The sequence below is a fragment of the Heterocephalus glaber genome, unplaced genomic scaffold (genome assembly GCF_053883595.1).
Source record: "Heterocephalus glaber isolate CG9 unplaced genomic scaffold, H.glaber_assembly_v1.0 deba00001543, whole genome shotgun sequence".
Lineage (NCBI taxonomy): Eukaryota > Metazoa > Chordata > Mammalia > Rodentia > Bathyergidae > Heterocephalus > Heterocephalus glaber.
In genome coordinates, this window is record NW_028258336.1 from 3,492,093 (window position 1) to 3,514,835 (window position 22,743).

Sequence of the window (22,743 nt, forward strand, 5' to 3'; positions counted from 1 at the left end):
ATTAGACTAAATGCTAACTTTGGCATTTACTAGCTCTAAGATTGTGGTCAACTTCCTAGACTTGTTTGTAAACCAAAGTAAATTATTATTGCATCTTATAGATGATGTTTTTCAAATAATCTCTTTTTAGTATGAAAAGAAAAATCTTAATGTTTTAAATGATTATACAATTATGTTATAGATTTGGTATATATTTAGGTCTTTTTTTCTTGCTCTTTAGCAAGAAAATTCCAGACTTTAATGAAAAACAATTATAGATATGATGTCAAAATGATTGCCCAGGAAGGTAGTATGTTTTGGAATTCAACAAGGTATGTTCATATTATGGAAAAATTCCTTTCATCTGTTCTGTTCATTTTACTGTAGGTCTGCTATATTCAACTGAATCAAATGGACTAGTCTACATTACACTGCCCAATAATGTGTGTAAAATTTTGTTTGTAAAAATCTGTCTGGAAAATCACATGGCTGGCTATCTAGCCTGAGTGTCTGGTATATAAAAAAGACCTTAATTTAATTTCATATTTGAGTGTTTCTAAGACTACAGTAAAGATTTTAGTGTTTTTTGTTGTTGCTTTTAGTTGTCTAGGAGGCATGGTGGGTTCCCAAGCATGCTATATAAAGTGCTCTACCTTTGAGCTACATCCCCAACTTTGTTTTTATCCATTTAAACCAGTACATTTACATTACCAAATCTCTAATTAGGCCTCTCCTGAGCTCTAGATTTCCAGACCCAATGATATGCTGAATATTAATATTATACTTTCACCCACCCCTAATTTATTAATTCCAAAATATATTCAATATCCTCTTTTGTTACCAATGCTGCCCTTGGTACTTTACATCCCAGTTAAATATACCATCACATTTCCCAAGTCTAAAATTTGAGTCATTAGTGTGACGGTTATCAGTGCTATTTACCAAATATTTCCAAAGCTTCTTCTGGATATGTGGTAAAATGCCATTTTTCTATTCCTGAACTTAGATGTGACCACTAACTACATTTAATCAATTAAATGTGAGGAGGACTAAAATGTATCTATTTTGTAGAAGTTTCAAGAGCCATCACTTGGTGCTTTTCCTGTCACAGCAAACAGCAAGTTTCAAGAAATGCAGGAATGATTTGTCGGCTTCATCCCAGAGTCCCCCAATGAGCAGAGTGCCAAACTCCACCATCTTATGGTAAGAAATACTCATAGGGCCGGGGATTTAGCTCAGTGGTTCCACCGACTGCCTTGCAAGCGCAAGGTCCCGAGTTTGATCCCTGGTACCAAAAAAAAAAAAAAAAAGAAAGAAAAAAGAAATACTCTGGTAAACTGGGATTGGGTTGTTTTTTAAACCCTGCCTGTCCTGATATATCACCTTTTATGTTCTCATCCAATCAGTCAATAAACCCTTCTGAGACATCTGCCAAATATTCTGTCACATTAATTTTTTCATCATTCTCATTATCAATGCCTTTAGTCCTTCAGCATTTTTCACCTAGATTACTACTACCACGACTTCCAACCTATCACATTGTGTTCAACCTGAACCCATTATTAATGGTCTTGCACAAAGCTGCCATAGTGATCCTTCTAAACTCTGGACTGCATTTCATTTCACAGATTAACATTCCTTAAAGACTCCCTCTGTTCCTGCTTTATCATCTAAGACATCCGATCCAAAACTACAGGTATTCAAATACTGTGGTTGTAAAAACACATCCTGAACATGTGTGTCTTTGTATGTGCTATTCCATTTGGCTATGATTCATTCTCTACCTCCCTTCTGAATGATAGTTTCACTTTTCTCTAAGTCTCAAATTTGAAGTCCTCTGATAAAACATCTTAATTGAGATCACATTGATAAATAATGATACCACATTCTACACAGCTTCAGCACAGTCATTATCACAATTGCTTACATGAAACCCTCTATACAGCCTCTGAGCTTTCCCAGCCAAAACTGATTAACCACCTGTCCCAAGGATCCATTTTGCTGGCTGACCAGCAACCTGTAATTTAGGTAGTCAGGTTTGACCACATGAGGTCAATCAGATTCTTTCTGCTAGGCTGGAAAGTATCTTGGCCCAAATGATGAAGTACAGAACAATTCTGCAAAGAAACAGAGCAAGTACACAGAAACAATTAGCTGACAATAAAACCTCCTGAGAGAGTCACTCTAATTGCTGATAACCTTTCTGGTCCCCAGTCCCAGTCCCCATGAGGCCTGGCTGTTCTGTAGCCATTAAGAGTCTGTATTCTTCAATTTATTGGTCTCTTTCTTTTTAATAAACAATGTCTCTTCTTAAGCTAGATTGGGTAACACTGTTTCTGTCCTTTGCAACCAAAAGAATTCAATGATTACAATGACCTACTAAAATCCTAACCGCAACAGCAATACTCTTTTAGCCCTGAAACTGTTAGGAGCCTGACAAGCCACCACTAAAGCTACAATTCCTGAAGTGACAGATCCTTTTGTAATCAATACTTAAGTAATCACTATTGAAAATTAAAAGCTTATTCCCAAATAACCCTAGTTGAAACCTGATAGGAAATGTGAGACTGATTTGGAAAGAAACTGCATATGAAACTCCACCAACATGTGAAAAGCTCAGGAACTGGTTTGAAAATGACAGTCTTCTGAATCACATTATTATGGAGCATGGATATGAAGTTTAGCTACCTCAAAGCTTTAATCCTATGTCCTTTTCTTAATCCTGTGTCCTTCCTCTTATGTCTTTAATCCTTTTCCTAATCCTATGTTCAATTACATTTGTTGAAATAATAAAGCCCAGTTTTTTTTGAAACAGGGTCTCACTATGTAGTTTAGGCTGGCCTTGAACTCACTATGTAGCCCAGGTTGGCCTGGCACTTGCAACAATCCCCCTGCCTGAGCTCAGCTTAATTTTACAAAACTGTAAATATTTGAACTTTCAGGAGAGGTGGTAAAATTTTATGTTGAACACTACAGACTAAAATATGATAAGAGTAGGGCCGGGGATTTGGCTCTGTGGCACCCCACCTGCCTCATGAGCGCAAGGTCGTGAGTTCGATCCCTAGCAGCAAAACTACCCACAAAAAAATAAAATAAAATGATAGAGTAGTGAGATCTCAGGAAATAAACCTGTATTTATAAATCAGTATGTTTTCAAATCTTGTATTTCACTTTTTCTCTAGCATATCTAAACTATCAAATAGATTTATTGTCCTACCTTTTTAATTTATTTAGTGTAGTGCTGGTTATCAAATCAAGGCCTCTGAGCCTCTCGGAGCACCTAGATTTATTTAAACATCATCATTTTAAAATGTAATTTTAACCTACAGTTTTAATTTTTAAAAGCAGATGTGTATGCATAGTCTAGTTCATATAAATGTAAGCCTTTACAGAAAGTAGCAGTACCCAGATCTAGATAGTTTGACCTCATCTGTTGAATCTCAAATTTTTAAAAAAGATAAAACATTATTATTCAAAAAAATCAGAATTTCTCCTGAGTGTTAAATGGAGACAACAAAGAATCACCTTCTGTGCATCTATTAAATTTCCTAGTCCTTAAGTGATTATTTTTTCATTTAACGTGGTGATGGCACTCTACAATCTTTTCAAAAGCCAATGTGATAACAACATGCACAATATTTTATTAGTATATTAGTATATATCCTTTAAAGAATCAAAAAAGATATAATTCAAAACACAGCCAAAATAGATGGTTTTATGCAGGAAAATATTAACGAGCACATTTTTAACAAGATTCTTCTACAGGACTCCAATGGTACTATGGATAGTACAATTCCTCCTTCTGTTAGACTTTATGAATTGCTGACATATAAAAAGGACTAGAGAGCAGGGCCTGGTGGTGCACGACTGTAATCCCACCACTCGGGAGGCTGAGGCAGGAGGATTGCTGTGAGTTCGAGGCCAGTATGGGTTACACAGTGAGTTCAGGGCCAGCCTGAACTACAAAAGGAGACCCCGCCTCAAAAAACCAAAAAAAAAAAAAAAGGACTAGAGGGAATACAATGGAAGGTGTTGTGATAGGCTGGTAAGATCACAGATGTTTCTTTTTATCTATTTTCCATAAAGCAGCTATAGGGACTATATATTTTAACTAAATAAACTTAAATAAATAATTGATACATTTTATCTTGTGTTCTTATAAGTATTATAGACCAGAGAAATGAAGAAAAACAGCAAGCTAAAAAACCCCCAGGTGAAATCTCCAGTGTTAGAAATAAGGACAGAATTATCCTTTCCAAGTTAGCCAAAACTCTAAAAAAAGAGCACAGGGAGGAGCTTCTGGGCACTGGTTACACAGGTAGGTTTACTTTGTAAAATAAGTTCATTGAACTGTACTCTTCATCTGTTCTTTTTTCTGTATGTACATTATACCTCCAAGAAAAGTACTGAAAAAACAAAGATTTCTTACTTTTACAAAAAGGCTTTCATGAGCTATGAGATTCACACATTGTGCAAAAAAGTTAAAATAGTAATTCTGGATATTTAATCACCTGACAACAAAAAAAAATGTCAAATTACAAATAAGAATTCTATTTTTTTTTTTTTGGTACCGGGGATCAAACTCGGGTCCTTGAGCTTGCGAAGCAGGTGGCGAACCACTGAGCTAAATCCCTGGCCCAAGAATTCTTAATGTTTAAAAATTAAAATGACACTGAATCATTGTCTCATGCAAAAGAATTACATTTTTTTAAAATCTAAGTTTTCATATCTAATATGATGTGTTTGTGTGCACTAGGGACTGAACTGAGGGTCACAGCATTCTCCATAAGCCATCTGCCACTAAGGTCCATAAAATTTTAATAAGAAACTATTTTTACATTCTACTTAAGAAATGTATTTCCTACTTTAAATCAAATTTCTATTCAGCTTCCAAAGATTAATCACAAAATACTGTTTACATGACACTGCTAAACAAATTATATCTTCAATACAACTACTACTGCATTTTGATCTGTTTCAGCCAATAGCCACAAACACATCTAATATAAAGACCAAGTGGGCTGGGGATTTAGCTCAGTGGCACCTGCCTGTCTGGCAAGCACAAGGTCCTGAGTTCGATCCCCGGTACAGAAAAAAAATATATATATATAGATAGATAGATAGATAGATAGATAGATAGATATAGATAGATATAGATATAGATATATAGATATAGATAATTATAGAGCAAAAACCTGTTAATGCATGTTAACACTGCTGCAAAACAAAAATAGGAGATCTAGTAATGCACTTATGGAAAAACTGCAGTACTTAAGAATTATGCCTGGCTTTTGTTATGTTTATGCTATAATTATGCCAAATGTATTACAATTTGTGACACACAACTCCATTTTAATACATTATATGTGTAAGAGCTTTGTATTCTTTGTCCTTTAAACTCCACTGATATTTAATTTCAAAAATACAGGCCATCAGTTAATAACTGTCAGTGTACTGCCACCCAAATCCAAGTTTCAACCATACAAATGGTATTACGTTGTCAATAAAAAACACTGTGATATATTTCTTCTATTTATGAGATATCCTATTACCACAAGGTCAATTTATAAGGGTTCATGTACAGAGTCTTTTAGTAATTGACTCAAACTCTTCTAGAATACATCACTCTTTCAACCACTTCAATTATTAAGAGATGTTAAGTACTTAATTAAGATGGCTGAAAGTATCTTCAAAAGTTAAAGATACTCAAAGCTGTAGTATCATAGATAATCAATCCCTTATGCAGTTGTTTTTGTTGTTTTTTTGAGACAGGGTCTCTCCATGTCATCCAGGCTGGGCTTGAATTTGCAATCCTCCTGCCTCAGCCTCACAGAGTACTAGATTACAAAGCTGTATCACCATGTCCAGCATTTTCTCACTATTCTTGTCATAAATGTATCACTTGAGCCAGGCCTGGTAAAGCACGCCTGTAATCTCAGCATTTGGGAGGCTAAGGCAGGAGACTGCTGTGAGTTTAAGGCCACCCTGGATTACTTAGTTCAAGGCCAGCTTGAACTACATAGGGAGACCCTGTCTCAAAAAAACCAAAAAAATGAATTAAAAAAGTCTAACTTGCTGAGCAGTGCAGGCCTGCAATCTCATAATCCCAGCACACTGGGAGACTGAGCACTCTGAGACAAGAGGATCAAAAGTTCAAACAAGAGGATCAAAAGTTCATGCCCAGCCTGTGCAATTCAGTGACTTAGTGAAACACTGACTCAAAATTTAAAAAAAAAAGGACTGAGATGTATAATGGATGTTGGGAAATGGGAAGGCAGTATTCAAATGGTAAGGGGAACAAGGGAGGAAGGAGAGATGAAGGAAAGGAAAAAACTGAAAATAGAAGAAAAAATGGAACCAAAGCTTTTATACATTGGGATAAAATAAAATTTATTAACAACAATAACAAAAGAAAGGTAGGGATATGGCTCAGTGGCCCTAGGTTCAGTCCCCAGTACTGTAAAATAATAATAATAATAATAATTATGATAAAGTATTACCTGAATCTTAACACGAAGAATAAAGAAACCACTTCTATAAACTCAGATTATGGGTAATTCCAAAAGACTTTAACATAAGTACAACAGAATGTCAATATCATCCAAGATTTTTTTTTCAAAACAGGATCTCACTAAGAGGCTAAATTACCCAGACTAGGTTGGAAATTGCAATCCTCCTGCCTCGGTGTCCCAGGGTGCTGGGATTATGGGTGTGCCACCATGCCGAGCTGTCATGAAAGACTTTTTATAAATTAAGGAAGGAAGGGCCTGTTCTAAAGGAGAAAACTAAATACAAGGGGTGGACACAACCTACATCCCCCTAAAAAAATGTAACTACACAAGAAACGTTAACTGAAGCAACTAATGCATTTTTTATTGCAATGTGTTTGTATGCATGAAATGTTTCACAACAAAAAATTGAGAAAAACTGAAAAAGGAAAACTTAAATATTCAAACACACAACTTTTATCAGTACACAGTAGTGCTATCTACTTACAGATAAAAAACAAAATACATCTATTTGCATCACTATAAAATAAGCCTAATAAACCGAATGTCAAGTTTTTTTAAAGAAAGAAATCACGGCCAAGGCGTGGTGGCTTGCCCCCACAGGATTGGCCTGCAGGAAGATCGCTGTGAGTTGGGCCAGTCTGGACTAAGCAGTAAATTCAAAGCCACCCTGAACTACACAGCAAGACTCTGTCACAAAAAACAAACAAACAAACAAACAAAAATAAATCGTTAGCAACTACTTCCTTCCTTCAAAAGATTTTTTAATATAAAGAAAAAACACTGTAGAACTTCATATTCTAAGACCTATCTCCTACCTCAAAAAAATAATAATAGGGCCAGGGATTTAGCCCAGTGAATCCACCGCCTGCCTGGCAAGCTCAAGGTCCTGAGTTTGATCCCCGGTACCAATAATAATAATAATAATAATAATAATAATAATAATAATAATAATAAAGTTTGTGCAATAATCTAAAGAACCTGCAAATGCCTTACGAATTTTCTGATTAGATAATATCGTATAATGGAAATTTATCACTTCAAAATACATTATTTGGGAAGCGGCGGCGACTTGTGAACGCCAGTTAAGATCTGGACTTTATATAACAGTACATACAGAGTGGGAATAATCTTTCAACGATTTACAATTTTTTTGAAAGACTACGGTCGGTGTGACTTTCCACGAGGAAAATTCAATCTGTTGAAAGCGTGAATAGGCAGGTTCTTTAAGAATGTAGGTGGACTAGGTTAAACTAAAATGATGCTGAATTTCTGAAACCACCCTGGAAAACAAACAGTCCTGAGGGCATCTTGTCTTCAGCCGCAGGCTTTCTCATCAGTATTCACAACCTGACGTTAAGGTCTTAAGAACGGGACAGCTGCTCAAGCGCAGTTTCCGCGATCTTCAGAGAGCACAAACGTTAGCAGGCGTTTACCATGACTACTCCAGGCCCACCTGCGGCCATCTTAAATTCGGGGGGGAAACGGGCATAGAGCACCCAATTCCAAGGCCGGAAGCGCCACAGTACCGGAGGCTTGGCAAACGAAACCACTCCCAATCATTTGTAAGGGCTCGGGTTCGGGGCAGAGATTAACCCGCAAATCCGACTACCAAGGAGGACAGAAGAGCGAGACCTCAGCGCCACGGAACCGGTGCCCTCATCAAACATGGGCACCAAGGTAAGGCCCGGCGGTCACATGACAGGGGCAGCGCGCCCGCGCTCCCCCCACGCCTCGGCTCCCCCGGTCCCTATGGCGCCCGCGCCCCTCCCCCAGCAGAAATCAGCACTTACTCGGGGGGGTAGAGCCGCAGCTCCTCGATTTCTCCTAGGAAGGAAAAAAGCGTTCGCATCTGCTCGCTGGTCACCGCCGACGATAGATTCGTCACCTGAATTACCGCCGTCGGGGTAAGGCCAAAGCCTAAGCCCAAACCGAAGCCGCCGCCGCTGTTCATCGTGATCCCGCTTGCCAATGCCGCTGCCTTCCCGCTCCCCAACGTCTACGACGCGTCAGCGACGGAGCCGGGAAAGCGGAGGACGCGCGGCCCCGAGCGCGCCCCCGCTGGCGAATTCTCGGCGCCGGGCAGGTCTAGCCGCTCTTCTCGCAACTCCGCTGCTCTGGGGCCGCGCGCGCCAGCCGGAAGCGTCGCCCCGGCAACCGGAGGGTCTCCCGCGGCTGTGGCCTCTGTTTGTCAAGTCCCAGGGTCTTTGGGGCTATTACTGCTCCTCTTCCCTCCGCCAAGATTTTTATTTTTGTCCGTATTTGTTGTGGTTGGGAGACTCAACCCTCAAACGTCGGTCAAGTTCAGTGCTCTTGTCAGTGGAGGAGACCCAGCTCTTTCCAGTCTTTAGTACCGGCTGCAAAGCCAAGTAGCCCCTCCTGCCCGCACGGGGCTGTGGAGAAGGAACGACGACCCGGCATCACAGAGCAAACTGTAGTGCGTCGGTATTAAAGAGAGTCGGCTGCCTCACCTCACCTTTTTTTTTTTTTTTTTTTTTTTTTTGGTACCGGGGATCGAACTCGGGTCCTTGCGCTTGCGCAGCAGGCGGCAAAACCACTGAGCTAAATCCCCGGCCCCTCACCTTTATTTTAAAATTGTCACGTGTCCTAATTGTGAAAAACCTTGGAATTCTACACAAAACATGGAGGATCATATTTAGAAAGAATACAGTAAATTAAAGGCTCTGCAGTCATGCTCATAACTTGTAATATATTCTCTCCCCCTGAAGGTATTAATAGTGTTGGATACTAGATCCTATGAGACAAGGGCACATAAAAGACACAGATGGTCCACATAACCTAATGGTCCACTTTTCAACCTAATGAGAGACTACAGTGACTCTAGAGCAGCTATTCCCGAAATGCCATCTGCGGAACCCTGGGGTTAATAACGACTTTATTGACCTTTTTCATTTTGTTGATATTTGCGTTAATGGTCAGTAGATTAAACTGATACCTTATAGCAGGAACCAAGGCAGTATTGCCAAACTGGTAATAGTTGTATTTTCTTCACCTCTATCTACTCACATCATTAAAAAAATTTGATTTCTAAGTGAAGATTTTTTTCTTAATAATATTTATCAAATGTGCACCCTAGCATGCATGTAATAAATGTGATGAAACAGAAATTACTGCTGCAGACCAAGGTAGAATAGTTATCTTCAGTAAAAGCACTTGTATGGTGGTTGAGACTTCACACATAAATACAAGTTTTTCCGGAAATAAGAACTAAAATGTATAATAGATATTGGGAAATGGGAAGAAAATGTTCAAATGGGAAGTGGAACAAGGGAGGAGGGAGAGAGAAGGGAAAAGAAGGGACAAGTAAAAAAAAAAAGTGACAATAGAAGGAAAAATGGAAACAAAGCTTTTGTACATAGCGAGGGGAAGGGACTTGAGGGGACAGGTATGGGGGTGGGGGAACAGAGGCGGGATGTACCATGTACAAGTGCAAATTCTCTATGGTGAGTGTTATCATGTAAGCCCAAAATGTACCAATAAATGTTTTGCTATTTTAAAAAGGAAAATAAAGTTTTTCTAAACTTTTTTCAGTGTGTACTGTACTTTTATTTTTTAATTTTTTTTACAAAATCTTATTTATAAAAGCTTTATTTCCATGTTTTCCTTCCACTCTCTTTTTTTTGTCCCTTCTTTCCTTGGCCCCTCCCCACTTCCTTGTTCTTCTTGTTGAAAATTTTCTTCCCATTTCCCAATATCTATTATATATCTTGGTCCTTATTTCCACTTTTGATTTCTAACACCAGAGAAACAATGCAGTATTTAAATGTGTGTCTGATTTATTTCATTAAAAGTATGGTCTCAAGTTGCATCCACTGAGCTAGAAATGTCTCAAGCTTATCCTTCTTTATGACAAAGTAGTACTCCATTATATCAGAAAAAAAACCACACCTTTGTCCATTGGTCAGTTGATGGGCATTTGGGTTGTTTCCAAGATTTAGTTATTATGAACTGTGCCGCTATGAACATAGGTATGCACATATGGCTGTGGTATTATGCTTTTAATTCTTTCAGAAAGATACCAAGAAGGGGAATAGCTGGGTGAAATGGAACCTGTAGTTCTAGTTTTTTGAGGAATCTCCACGTTGATTTCCACAGTGGTTGCCCAGACCACACTCCCACCAATAGTGGAGAAGGGTTCCTTTTTCCCACAGCCTGGCCAGCATTTGTTATTCGCTTATTTCTTGATAATATCCATTCTTTCTTGAGTGGAGATGGAATCTTAGAATTGTTTTAATTTGTATCTCTCGAATGACCAGTGATGCTGAACATTTTTTCATATATTTATTTGCCATTTCTACTTCATCTGAGATGTGTCTATTCATTTCACATGCCCATTTTTTGACTGGGTCTTTAAGTTTGGGGGTCTAATTTTTTTTGAATTCTTTATATATTCTAGATAGTCCTTTGTCTGAGGATCAGCTGGCAAAAAATTTTTCCCACACGGTGTGGATTGTTTCTTCATCCTGTGGGTGGTTTCTTTTGCTGTGCAAAAGCTTTTTAATAGGATAAGATCCCAGATGTTGATTCTTTGTGATATTTCCCATGTAATTGGGGGTTTGTTCATACAGACTTTGTCTACATCAATGTCTTCAAGAATTCTACCAGGGAAAAAAATAAGAACCAAGATATATTATGCAAAGGTACAATAATGAATGTCAACATACTGTATACCTAAAATGTACCAATAAAATTAATGAAAAAAAAAGTTATACCTATTCTCTCTTCCAGCACGTTTAGTGTTTCTGCTTTACTACTTAGATCTTTGATCCAGTTTTATTTTAGGTTAGTGCATGTTGTAAGATATGGATCTAGTTTTAATCTCCGGCATGTGGAAAGCCAGTTTTTTACAGCACCACTTATTAAAGAGTCTTTCTTCCAAAGAATATGTTTGGCTTCTTTGTCAAAAATAAGGTGGCTAGGGCCGGGGATTTAGTTCAGTGGTTACGCCACCTGCTGCGCAAGCGCAAAGAGCGGAGTGCGATCCCTGGTACAAAAAAAAAAATAAGGTGGCTAAGTATGTCTAGAGTTGTTTCTTTTCTAATCTGTTCCATGAATCCTCAGGTTTGTTTTTTTGCCAGTACCATGGGGTTTTTATCATAGTAGCTTTGTAGAATAATTTCAAGTCATGCCCCCTGCCTTGCCTTTGTTGCCTAAAATTGCCTTGTTATTCTAGGTCTCTCCTGTTTCCAAATGAATTTTAGGATTGTTTTCTCAAATTCTGTGAGATTTGCCATTGGATTTTGGGGGGGGGGGGTATCAGGGATCAAACTCAGGACCTTGTGCTTACGAAGCAGGCACGGAGCCACTGAGCTAAATCCCTGGCCCATGCTGTTGGAATTATTTTTTATTAAGTTTATTGGTACATTTTAGGTATACAGTACAGTTATATTCATCACTGGGATCTTGTACCTTGATATGATGTATCTTGGTTCTTATTGTTTCCCCATTTCCCTCCCCTCCCTCCCCTGCCACCCTTCTCTATTTACAAAGACTTTGTTTCCATTTTTTCCTTTTCTCATGTTTTTTTTTCTTTTCCCTTCTTTCCTTTCCCCTACCCCTCCCACTTCCACTACTCCTTTAGACCTTTTCTTCCTATCTCAATTATCAATTATACATTTCGATCCTTATTTACACTTTTAGTTTTTCACACCAGGGAAACTATTCGGTATTTGCACGTTTGTCCTATTTATTTCACTTAAGAGTATAGCCTCAATGTGCATCCATTTAGCTATAAAATCGAAGTGGATTAAAGATCTAAATATTAAAACAGAAACACTAAACTTTCTGGAAGATAAGTTAGGTAGAACTCTCAAAGACATTGGCATAGGAAAAGACTTTATGAACAAATCCTCAGGAGCGCAGGAACTAGCACAAAGAATCAACAACTGGGATCTCATCTTATTAAAAAGCTTCTGCACTGCAAGAGGAACCACCAACAGAGCTAAGAGACAACCTATAATGTGGGAAAAAAATTTTACCAGCTGTTCCCCCAAATATAGACCACCCCCCAAATATAAAGACCCAATCCAAAAATGGTCACCTAAAATAAAAAGACATTTCTCAAAGAAGTAAAAGCAGCAAATAAACATATGAAAAAATGTTCAACATCACTGATCATTCAAGAGATGCAGATGAAAATAACCCTGAGATTCCACCTCACCCCAGAAAGAATGGCTGCTATCAAGAAATCAACCAGAGGAGCCACAAAAGTAAACATTGGCAATAGTAATTATCAAAGTAAACCACCAATAATGCTCCCACATGACCAAGTAAATAAAGCTATTGACAATGTAGGAGGCTATAACTTACCTAATCAGGAATTGTCAAAAGAGAGTACGAACAATTGTCTTCAAAGAAACTCAAAAATTGTGAAGGAATAAATAAAAGAATAACTAAAAGTAAAAAACAAGTTAAAGAGAGAACTGAAGAATCAGATGTATCTACTGATATTTTGATTTCATGGGAACAGATTTTTTTAGCTGAAGAGAGAAAATACATGACTATCAATCAGAAAGAAGCTTGTATTTTAGTAACACCGCTTGAAACTAAGAAGGTGATAGAGCAAAGATGCAAGGAGTATAATCTGTTCTATGACACCAGATTATAACAACAGATTTTTGAATGCCAAAGCATCAAAAAATAAAAGTGAACCAGACTTAATGAAAGTTCCATCAAGAAGTCTTATAGAGACTTTAGAAAATACATCTGAGTACAGTGTGGCTCATAAAAGTAAAAACAAGGAAGATTGCAATGAATGTGATTTACTCATTATCAACCAGAAAATAAAAACACCTAGCTCTAAAAATGAACACATGGGCATTCGAGACTTTAAGAAAAATATCAGGTTGCCATCAAAATTGAAGAAAATTGAAAATCAAGTAGCTGTGTCATTATACAATTGTCAGTCCTCACCAGATTTGTCAAGTGAAGAGAGTGAAACCAAAAAGGAAATTAGAAGAAAAGCTGGAGTTAAGAAAACAGGGCAAGAAATACCAAAAGAAACAGTTGCTCACTTGAGCAAAAACAAAAAAAAACACTACAAGGCATATCATAGTGACTTCAGAATCTGAAACTGAGGAAAGTAACATGGAGTATCATGTTAAACACAAGAAACCTAGGTCTTCTGCTAAAGAAACTCTTCTGAAATGTGGTGTTAGGAATGAGTTTTCAGTTGAGGCAATGGGAGCAGATGAAACTAACAAGGGTTCCTTAGAATGTTTACCTGGCATAAATCAGGATGAGGAGTGGAATGAGAAAGAATTACAGAAACTTCATTGTGCTTTTGCATCTTTTCCAAAGCACAAACCTGGCTTCTGGTCCGATGTAGCTCTGGTGGTAGGTTCTCAAACTGCTAAAAAATGCCAGAAGAAATACATGGAAGATCCTTGAGGAAAATAATCTCAGAAAAATACCACCAAGAGAAAACAAGCCAATCCCAAAGGTGACACAGACAGTGCTAATAACATGAAGACTGTTCAGATAACCGCCAAAGTGGAAACACTTAAAAGGAAACAACAAATGAGGGATTTTCTGGAAAAGATGCCAAAAGATGACCATGATGATTTTTTCAGTACTACACCTTTGCGTAATCAAGGAGTACTGTTGGCAAGTTTCTGGGACAGTCAAGAAGGTGATAACATTCTGCCAGCTATGGACAGAAATTTAGCAACTCCATCAGTTACCTTTCCATTGGCAAAAACTCCTCAATGTCAGCATGTCAGCCCTGGCATGCTAGGCTCTATAAAAAGGAATGATTGTGATAAATACGTTTCTTGGATACAAAAAAAATCATAAAAGTAATGGTGGCATTGCCTGGGCAATGTTAAGAAAAAAAAAACATGGCCGGGGATTTAGCTCAGTGGTTTCACCACCTGCTGCGCAAGCTCAAGGACCTGAGTTCAATCCGTGGTACCAAAAAAGAAAAAAAAAGTTGAAACTGTTTCCTCAACCCCAACAAGAAAAATGCTGTTTAACAGAGATTTAGGAGAAAACTCTGGTATTGGAAAACTTTTCACTAATACAATGGAATCTTTAGATGAAGAAGAAAAAGAGTATTATTTTTCAAACTCTGATTCTGTGTAGAAAAATGTGATTTCCAGGACTTTTATGAAAAAGCAGATGGTGTATTTGTGTCTACACTTAGAGAGTATTTATGTATTTTCTTTACGATGAAGGTTCATGTGAAAATGTGGATTCTTTTTTCAAAGGTTTCATGTTTACATGCAAAGTAAAATATCCTAAAATATTCCCCATTGCTTCATCTTACCAAAAATGTAAGGAAAATTGTTTTGTGCAGACATTTGTAAATATGGTTTGTAATATTAAAATATATATAATTAACTCTAAAAAAGAAAGAAAGAAATCAAACAACAACAAATCCTGGCCGGGTTGTGGGAAGAAAGGAACCCTTCTTCATTGTTGGTGGGAGTGCAGACTGGTGCAGCCACTGTGGAAATCAGTATGGAGATACCTCAAAAAACTAGGATTAGAGGTCCCATTTGACCCAGCTATTCTTCTGTTGGGTATCTTCCCAAAAGAATTAAAAGCATCATACCATGGTAATATATGTGCACCCATGCTTATAGTGGCAGTCTGTAATAGCTAAAACTTGGACACAGCCCAATTGCCCATCAACTGGAGACTGGATAAAGAAGATGTGGTTTTTTAATAAATGGACTACTACTTAGCCATAAACAATGAGAAACTAGAGACATTTGTAGCTAAATGGATGCTGTTGGAATTTTGATTGGGATTGCATTAAATCTGTATAACAGTTTTAGAAATACGGCCGTTTTTATTATATTGGTTATTCCTACCCAAGAACAAAGGATATCTTTCCATTTTCTGATATACTCTTCAATTTCCTTTTTCAGAGTACTGTAGTTTTCCATGTAAAGGTCTTTTATTTCCTTCATTAGATTGTGAAAGGTTTTGTTTCCTTAATTTCCCTCTCAGTGAGTTTATTTGTGCACAGGAATGCTATTGATTTTTGAGTGTTGACTTTGTACCTAGCTATGCTACTTAATTTAGTTATTAAATCTAGAAGTCTTTTGGTTGTGTTTTTGGGTGTCTTCTATGTAGAGAATCATGTCATCAACAAATAATGATAATTTAACTTTTTCCTTTTCTATCATTATTCCTTATATTTCTTTCTCTTGTCTAAATGCTCTGGCTAAAGTTTCAAGAACTATATTGAATAGGAGTGGTGAGAGTAGACATCCTTGTCTTGTTCCTGATTTTAGAGTGAAAGCTTTCAGTTTTTTTCCATTTAGTATTATGTTGGCTGTTGCTTTTCAGAGATAGCTTTTATCTTGAGATAAAGAGCATCTATTCCAATTTGCAGTAGGGTTTTTATCATGAACAGGTGTTGGACTTTATCAGATACTTGTTCTGCATCTGTTGAGATGATCATGTGATTTTTGTCTTCAGCTCTGTTAATATGATGTATTACATTTATTGATTTGTGTATATTGAACCATCCCTGCATCCCTAGGATGAATCCTACTTGGTTATGTGTATGCTCTTCTTGGTGATTTGCTGCATTCTGTTTGCCAGTATCTTGTTGAGGATTTTTACATTTATGTCTATTAGGGAGATTGGCCTGTAGTTCTCTCTTTTGGTTGGATCCTTCTCTGGTTTTGTTATGAGGGTAATGTTTGCTTTTAGGAATGACTCTGAGAGTATTGCTTCACTTTCAATTTCATTAAAATGTTTGAGTAGTGGCATTAGATCTTCTCTAAATTTTGTGTAGAATTCAGCACTGAATCCATCAGAGCTTGAACTTTTCTTTGTTGGTAGGTTTTTAATTATATCTTTAATTTCATTGGCTGACATTGGTTTATTTAGAATTTTTATATCTTGTTAATTCAGCTTTGGTAATTCATGTATATCTAGGAATCTGTTTCTTCTGTGTTTTCCATCTTATTAGAATATAGGTTCTTGAAGTTAAGTATTGATGGTCTTCTGATTTCTCCAGGATCTGTTGTGATTTCACCCTTTTTATTCATAATTGCATAGATTTGTGTCTCTATTTTCCTTTTTTTGATGAGGTTGGCTAAAGGTTTGTCAATTTTATTTAATCTTTCAAAGACTGAATTCTTCAATTCATTGTTTTGTTCTTTTTTTTTTTTGGTACCGGGGATCGAACTCAGGTCCTTGCACTTGTGAGGCAGGGGTGGAACCACTGAGCTAAATTCCCGGCCTGATTCATTGTTTCTTTGTATTGTTCTCTTAGTCTCCATTGCATTAATTTCTGCTCTGATCTTTATAATTTCCTCCCTTCTATGAGCTTTGGGCTTGACTTGCTGTTCTTTTTCTAGAAGCTTGAAGTTCAACATTAGGTTATTTCAGCTCACTCTGCTTTTATGATATGGGAATTCCCCACTATAAATTTCCCTTATGGGACTGCTTTCATTGAGTCTCATAAGTTCTGGTATATTATATTGGCACTATCATTTAATATTAGAACAGGGCCAGGGGTTTAGCTCAGTGGTGCTGCTGCCTGCCTAGCAAGCGCAAGATTCCAAGTTTGATCCCTGGTATCAAAAAAAAAAAAAATTAAAACAAAAAATCAAAAATAAAAATAAAACAATATGGGGAAACATCATTTATAATAACACAATGCATTTCCAACAGCTGTTTTTAAATGAGTTTTTAAAAATATTAAAATTTTCAGGTTTGAGGTCTGCAGACACAGTACCAAGGTCGCGAGTCACGCAGAACATGCCAAATCAGCCTGTGCCCCGGCAGCAATCCACTGGATACCCCCCGTCCCCCTCCTCTGGCCTCTTCTCTGTACAGCCACCTGGTTCCACACTACAAAGATGCAGAGGACACCGGACCGCCAGACCACTGTACTGGGTAAGTTGGAGTCATCTTCACCTCCCATCAGGACCGGGACTATCTTCAGGGAAAGGGCAGCTGGAACCTGCAATACAACTCTGCAGAGTTCAACCCTACAGGAAGACAGGGAGCTCAACTTGGGACTTGGAGCCAGAAGTCTGCCTGAATCTCATGGGTCTGAGACTAGCTTCCTGAGACTCATTGACTCATATCTGTACACTGCAACCCACATTGTCTATTGTGACAGCAGAGACATACCTTGAAAGAGGCCCTTCATCTTCATGGTTCTTTATTATTCCCCAAATTAGTTTTATTATTTTGGTTTTTTCTCTTTTCTTTTCTTTTGCTCCTCTTGTCTTTAATTTTTTTGCATACTCTTTGCAAATATTTGTTTTTCTCTCCTTGTTTTACTTTTCTTTTCTTCTTTCTTTTCCCTTTCCTTTCTCTCTCTCTTACACTCACTCTCTTGCTCTCCCACATTGTTCATCTTCCCTTTTTGTCCCTGTTTTGGTCCACAGTCAGAGTTCTTCTTTATTTTCCTATTATTCTCTTTTTCCTTCTCACCTGTGTCCTCTGGCCACACTGCTAACCTTCCCCTATCCTTCTTCCCATCTGTCCCTCCCTCCCCAACCCCTTCTAACTCCCCATCCCAAAGGGTAAAGTTGTTATATTGAAGAGTTTATTCACTATATGTTGGATTGGTCCTCGATCTTGATTTAAGTCACACAGCTAAAGGTGATAGATTAATAACTACCACAAATTGTCATTCTTTAAGAGGTATTTGATACTATGGTGTTGCTGATTGTATGACTTGGGCTAAGGCGTTGTGATTGATCTAAACAGTTTTCCTTCCTGGTATAATGAAAATGAAATAGCTTCAGAGTCATTGTAGACTCAAAACCTAAAGAACAGCTCTATCTGGTAGACACTTCTGAGAAGCAATCATTCCATAAGGGTTTTAAATAGATCAACAAAGATACTTACAATAAACAACTTCATGATATCAACCCAGGAACTAAACCAGGGACAGTACCAAAACAAAAATGAGAAGGCATTTAAGCAAGTCACAAACCCAGACTTCCACTCCACAAAAGGCAATTTCTGGGGGGAGTGAGGTGCAAAAGTCTGATAATCAACCACCTGGACACCCTGAACTGATAGCACAGGGAGTAACAAAACAGATGAATGAGGCTCTAGAAAAATTCAAAGCAGAAATAATCTCCCAGATAACTACAGAGATGGTGAGCAAAGTGAAAGACATGATTAGAGGATCTAGAACAGAAACAGATTAAAAAAAAATAGATGAGCTCAGAAACATGCTGGAAGCCATGAATACCCAGCATAAGAAAGAAATGGAAACCATGATCACTCAACATAAGAAAGAAATGGAATCCATGAAACAGATTCAAACAGATATTCAGGAGATCAAAACCTGCACTGAAAGTATCTACAGCAGATTAAGGGACTCTGAAGATAGAATAACAGATATAGAAGACAGGATCATGGTTAGAGACCATGAAAATAGAGATTTCTTAAAAATAGTAAGGGACCATGAGAAATCAATCCAACAACTGCTAGACAATGCAAAGAAGAATAACATAAGACTGATAGGAGTCCATGAAAAAACAAGAGAAAGTACAATTGACATAAAAAAACTGTTCACAGAAGTAATAGTGGAAAACTTCCCAGACAGAGGTGGAGAATTGGACACACAGATAAGTGAGGCATATAGAACTCCACCCAGCCACGATCAAAAAAAATCTACACCTAGACATGTAATAGTCCAGATCCCAGAAACCCAGAAGAACAAAATTCTACAGACAGTTAGAGAAAAGAAACAAATCACCTACAAAGGAAAGCCCATCAGAATCACAACAGACTTCTCAACACAAACCCTCAAATCAAGGAGAGCCTGGAGTGAAGTATTTCAAGCCCTAAAAGAAAAGAACTTCCAACCTAGACTGTTGTATCCTGCAAAATTATCTTTCAAAATCGATGGGGAAATAAGATACTTCCATGAAAAAGAACACTTGAGAAATTTCATGAACACCAAACCAGCACTACAAGCAATTCTAAACAATATCCTAGAAGAAAGCGATGAAGGTCACAACTCCATGAGACCCCACAGAGGGAAGCCACCAGGCAAGGTAAGACACTAAAGGGAAAGGGGGAAAAAATAAGAAATAAAAGAGCCAACAAAAGTAAAACATCATGACAAGGATAAATCAATATCTATCAATTATAACCATCAATGTTAATAGCCTCAATTCACCGATCAAAAGAAAGAGATTGGCAGAATGGATCAAAAAGGAAAATGCAACAATATACTGTACACAAGAAACACACCTAACTCAAAAAGAAACTCATAGACTGAAAGTAAAAGGATGGAAAACAGTTCTCCACGCCAAGGAACCCAGAAGAAAGCAGGGGTAGCAATCTTATTTTCAGACAAAGTAGATTTCAAACCAAAACTAATTAAGAGAGACAAAGATGGTCACCACATCCTTGTGAAGGGAACAATCCAAGAGGAAGAGATGACAATCCTAAATATATATGCACCAAATACAAATGCCCCCAACTATATAAAACAAATACTAATAGACATGAAAATCCAAATAAACACTAACACAATTATAGTGGGAGACCTCAATACCCCACTATCACAAATACACATATCATCTAGACAAAAAGTTAACAAGGAAATTCTAGAACTGAACCAAGCTATTGAACAAATGGACTTAATAGATGTTTACAGAGTGTTCCACCCCACAAAATCGGAATACACCTTCTTTTCGGCTGCACACAGGTCATTCTCCAGAATAGACCGCATGCTAGCTCATAGGACATACCTAAGTAAATGTAAAAGAATTGAAATTACCCCCTGTATATTATCAGACCATAGTGAAAATTGGAGATCAATAACATAAGAAACCGCAAAACCCCAACAAACACATGGAAACTGAATAACACCCTCTTGAACAAGCAATGGGTCACAGAAGTAATTAAAGAAGAAATTAAACAGTTTCTATAAGTAAATGAAAATGCCAGTACAACATACAGGAATCTATGGGACGCAATGAAAGCAGTTCTAAGAGGGACATTCATAGCAGTGAATGCCCATATTAGGAAAACAGAGAAAACTCAGATAAATAGCCTAATGCAGAACCTCAAGCTCCTAGAAAAAGAACAGCATAACGAATCCAAAGCTCGTACAAGAGAGGAAATTATAAAGATCAGGGCAGAAATCAATGCAATGGAGACTAAGAGAACAATACAAAACATCAATGAATCAAAGAGTTGGTTTTTTGAAAGAATAAATAAAATCGATAAACCTTTAGCCAACCTTATCAAAAAAGGAAAGAAAAGGCACAAATACATGCAATTAAGAATGAAAAAGCTGAAGTCACAACAGATCCAACAGAAATCCAGAGGATCATCAATACCTACTTCGAGAACCTCTACTCCAATAAAATGGAAAACACAGAAGAAATGGGCAGATTCCTAGATACATACAAATTGCCAAAGTTAAATGAAGAAGATATAGAAATTCTAAACACCCCAATTACAATGAGTGAAATTGAAAATGTAATAAAATATTTACCAACAAAGAAAAGCCCAGGTCCGGATGGCTTCACTGCTGAATTTTACAAGACATTTAAAGAAGAATTAACACCATTGCTCTTTAAACTCATCAAGGAAGTTGAAAGGGAAGCAATACTTCCAAATTCATTCCTGGAAGCAAGTGTTACTTTGATTTCAAAACCAGGGAAAGACCCAACCCAAAAAGAGAACTACAAGCCAATCTCCCTAATGAACATAGATGCAAAAATCCTCAACAAGATACTGGCAAACAGAATACAGAGGGTCATCAAGAAGATCATACACCCTGACCAAGTCGGATTTATCCCAGGGATGCAAGGATGGTTCAACATTCGTAAATCAATAAATGTAATGTACCATATTAACAGAGTCAAGGACAAAAACCATATGATCATCTCAATAGATGCAGAAAAAGCATTCGACAAAATCCAGCACCCATTCATGATTTAAAACCCTACAGAAAATTGGAATAGAAGGTCTTTATCTCCACCTGATTAAGGCTATCTATGAAAAACCAACAGCCAACATCATACTAAATGGCCAAAAACTGAAAACTTTCACGCTAAAATCAGGAACAAGACAAGGATGCCCACTACCACCACTCCTGTTCAATATGGTTCTGGAAACATTAGCCACAGCAATTAGAAAAGAGAAAGAAATACAAGGAATAAAGATAGGAAAAGAAGAAGTTAAACTGTCATTATTTGCTGACGATATGATACTTTACATAGAAGACCCAAAAAACTCCGCCAGAAGACTTCTAGACTTTTTTTTTAAAGATAATAACCTGAATTTATTATTAGATTTCATTAGAAACATCAAAGGAGAATGAAATGTTGTAAATAAAAAAGTAGGTAAAAACTAGTGATGAATAAAGCAAATAAACAGACATGCTAGTGTGTCTCCTGGAAGAAGAATCCATGGTTGAAAAGACACCTGCCTGAGTGATGCTGGTGGGAACTGCTCAGTGGTCAACCCTGGGAGCCGAATGAATGGCCATCAGCAGAGGATGCGGGACAGCTGTGCTCCACCCCCGTGACGGTGCCACCACTGAGGAGGAGCAGCACGCAGGGATCCCAGCCTGGTGTTACTGCTTGAAGAAGACCTGCCGGAAACATTTATACTGAATGGTTCCAGCTCCACCCTCTGTACTCCACCAGGGACAAAAAGCACGTGGTCAGCTTGGGATGAGAGGACAGGAGGGGATAGCAGCGCCACAAGAGACGTTCCCAAGTGATGCGCGAGAGTGTTCTGCACCTCCGCTGGGTGGGAGGTTTCACAAAGACTGCTGTCCCCTCACACTGTCTCTGCACTGCATACTGCACTTTGTGTTGAGTTCGGTATCTGTGCTTAAGTAGCTATCCATGTGCACTTGAAAGTTACAAACTGCTGTGAATCCTCCACTCCTGGCCACCCAGGGGTTATCAGCTGAAACTTTTGTATCCTTTAAAGAAAATTATATTGGACATTTTGGGATCATCTCCATAGTCCCTATTGGAATTGAAAGGCAGTTGAAGTCAATCCAGGAAAGAAAATCATCCTCAAATCCATCAGATCCCTAAGTGCTGACATGAGCACTGTGTCTTGAGAGAGAGTGGACCCTTTGGATGGGAAAGCACACTTCTCCCTGTGCCTGCTGCATCTTAAGCATCTACACATTTGCCGAATTAAAACTTCTGATTTATCAAACTCTAACTTCACAGGCAGCTTTTCTGGTTTCTCATTGCTCTTCCTAAGGAGCACACAGATAGATGTGTTCCACTATGAAAGGAAGGGGCCACGGGGTCTTCTC

At 37.9% G+C, this 22,743-nt stretch overlaps 1 protein-coding gene, 1 long non-coding RNA gene and 1 pseudogene across 12 annotated transcripts in view; 2 read left to right on the plus strand and 1 right to left on the minus strand.

Moving 5' to 3' along the window:
• The window catches only part of Srek1 (splicing regulatory glutamic acid and lysine rich protein 1), a 46,842-nt gene extending 38,268 nt beyond the window's left edge, over nucleotides 1-8,574 (minus strand). For 2 of the 11 annotated variants that reach the window (XM_021242940.2, XM_021242938.2), the window contains exon 1: nucleotides 8,282-8,570. In XM_021242940.2, the coding sequence (XP_021098599.1) occupies nucleotides 8,282-8,442 (161 nt within the window). In that variant the 5' untranslated portion in view covers nucleotides 8,443-8,570. Of the gene's footprint in view, nucleotides 1-8,281 lie in introns of all 11 variants that reach the window. The other 9 variants (XM_004862851.4, XM_021242937.2, XM_021242941.2 and 6 more) reach the window with 8 other exon arrangements.
• Nucleotides 7,853-22,743, plus strand: part of LOC147824427 (uncharacterized) — a 73,739-nt gene continuing 58,848 nt past the window's right edge. The window contains exons 1-2 of the long non-coding RNA XR_015442347.1: nucleotides 7,853-8,168; nucleotides 17,185-17,369. This is a non-coding gene — a long non-coding RNA (uncharacterized LOC147824427). The remainder of the gene's footprint in view (nucleotides 8,169-17,184; nucleotides 17,370-22,743) is intronic.
• Nucleotides 12,316-14,493, plus strand: LOC101700505 (mis18-binding protein 1 pseudogene; annotated as a pseudogene).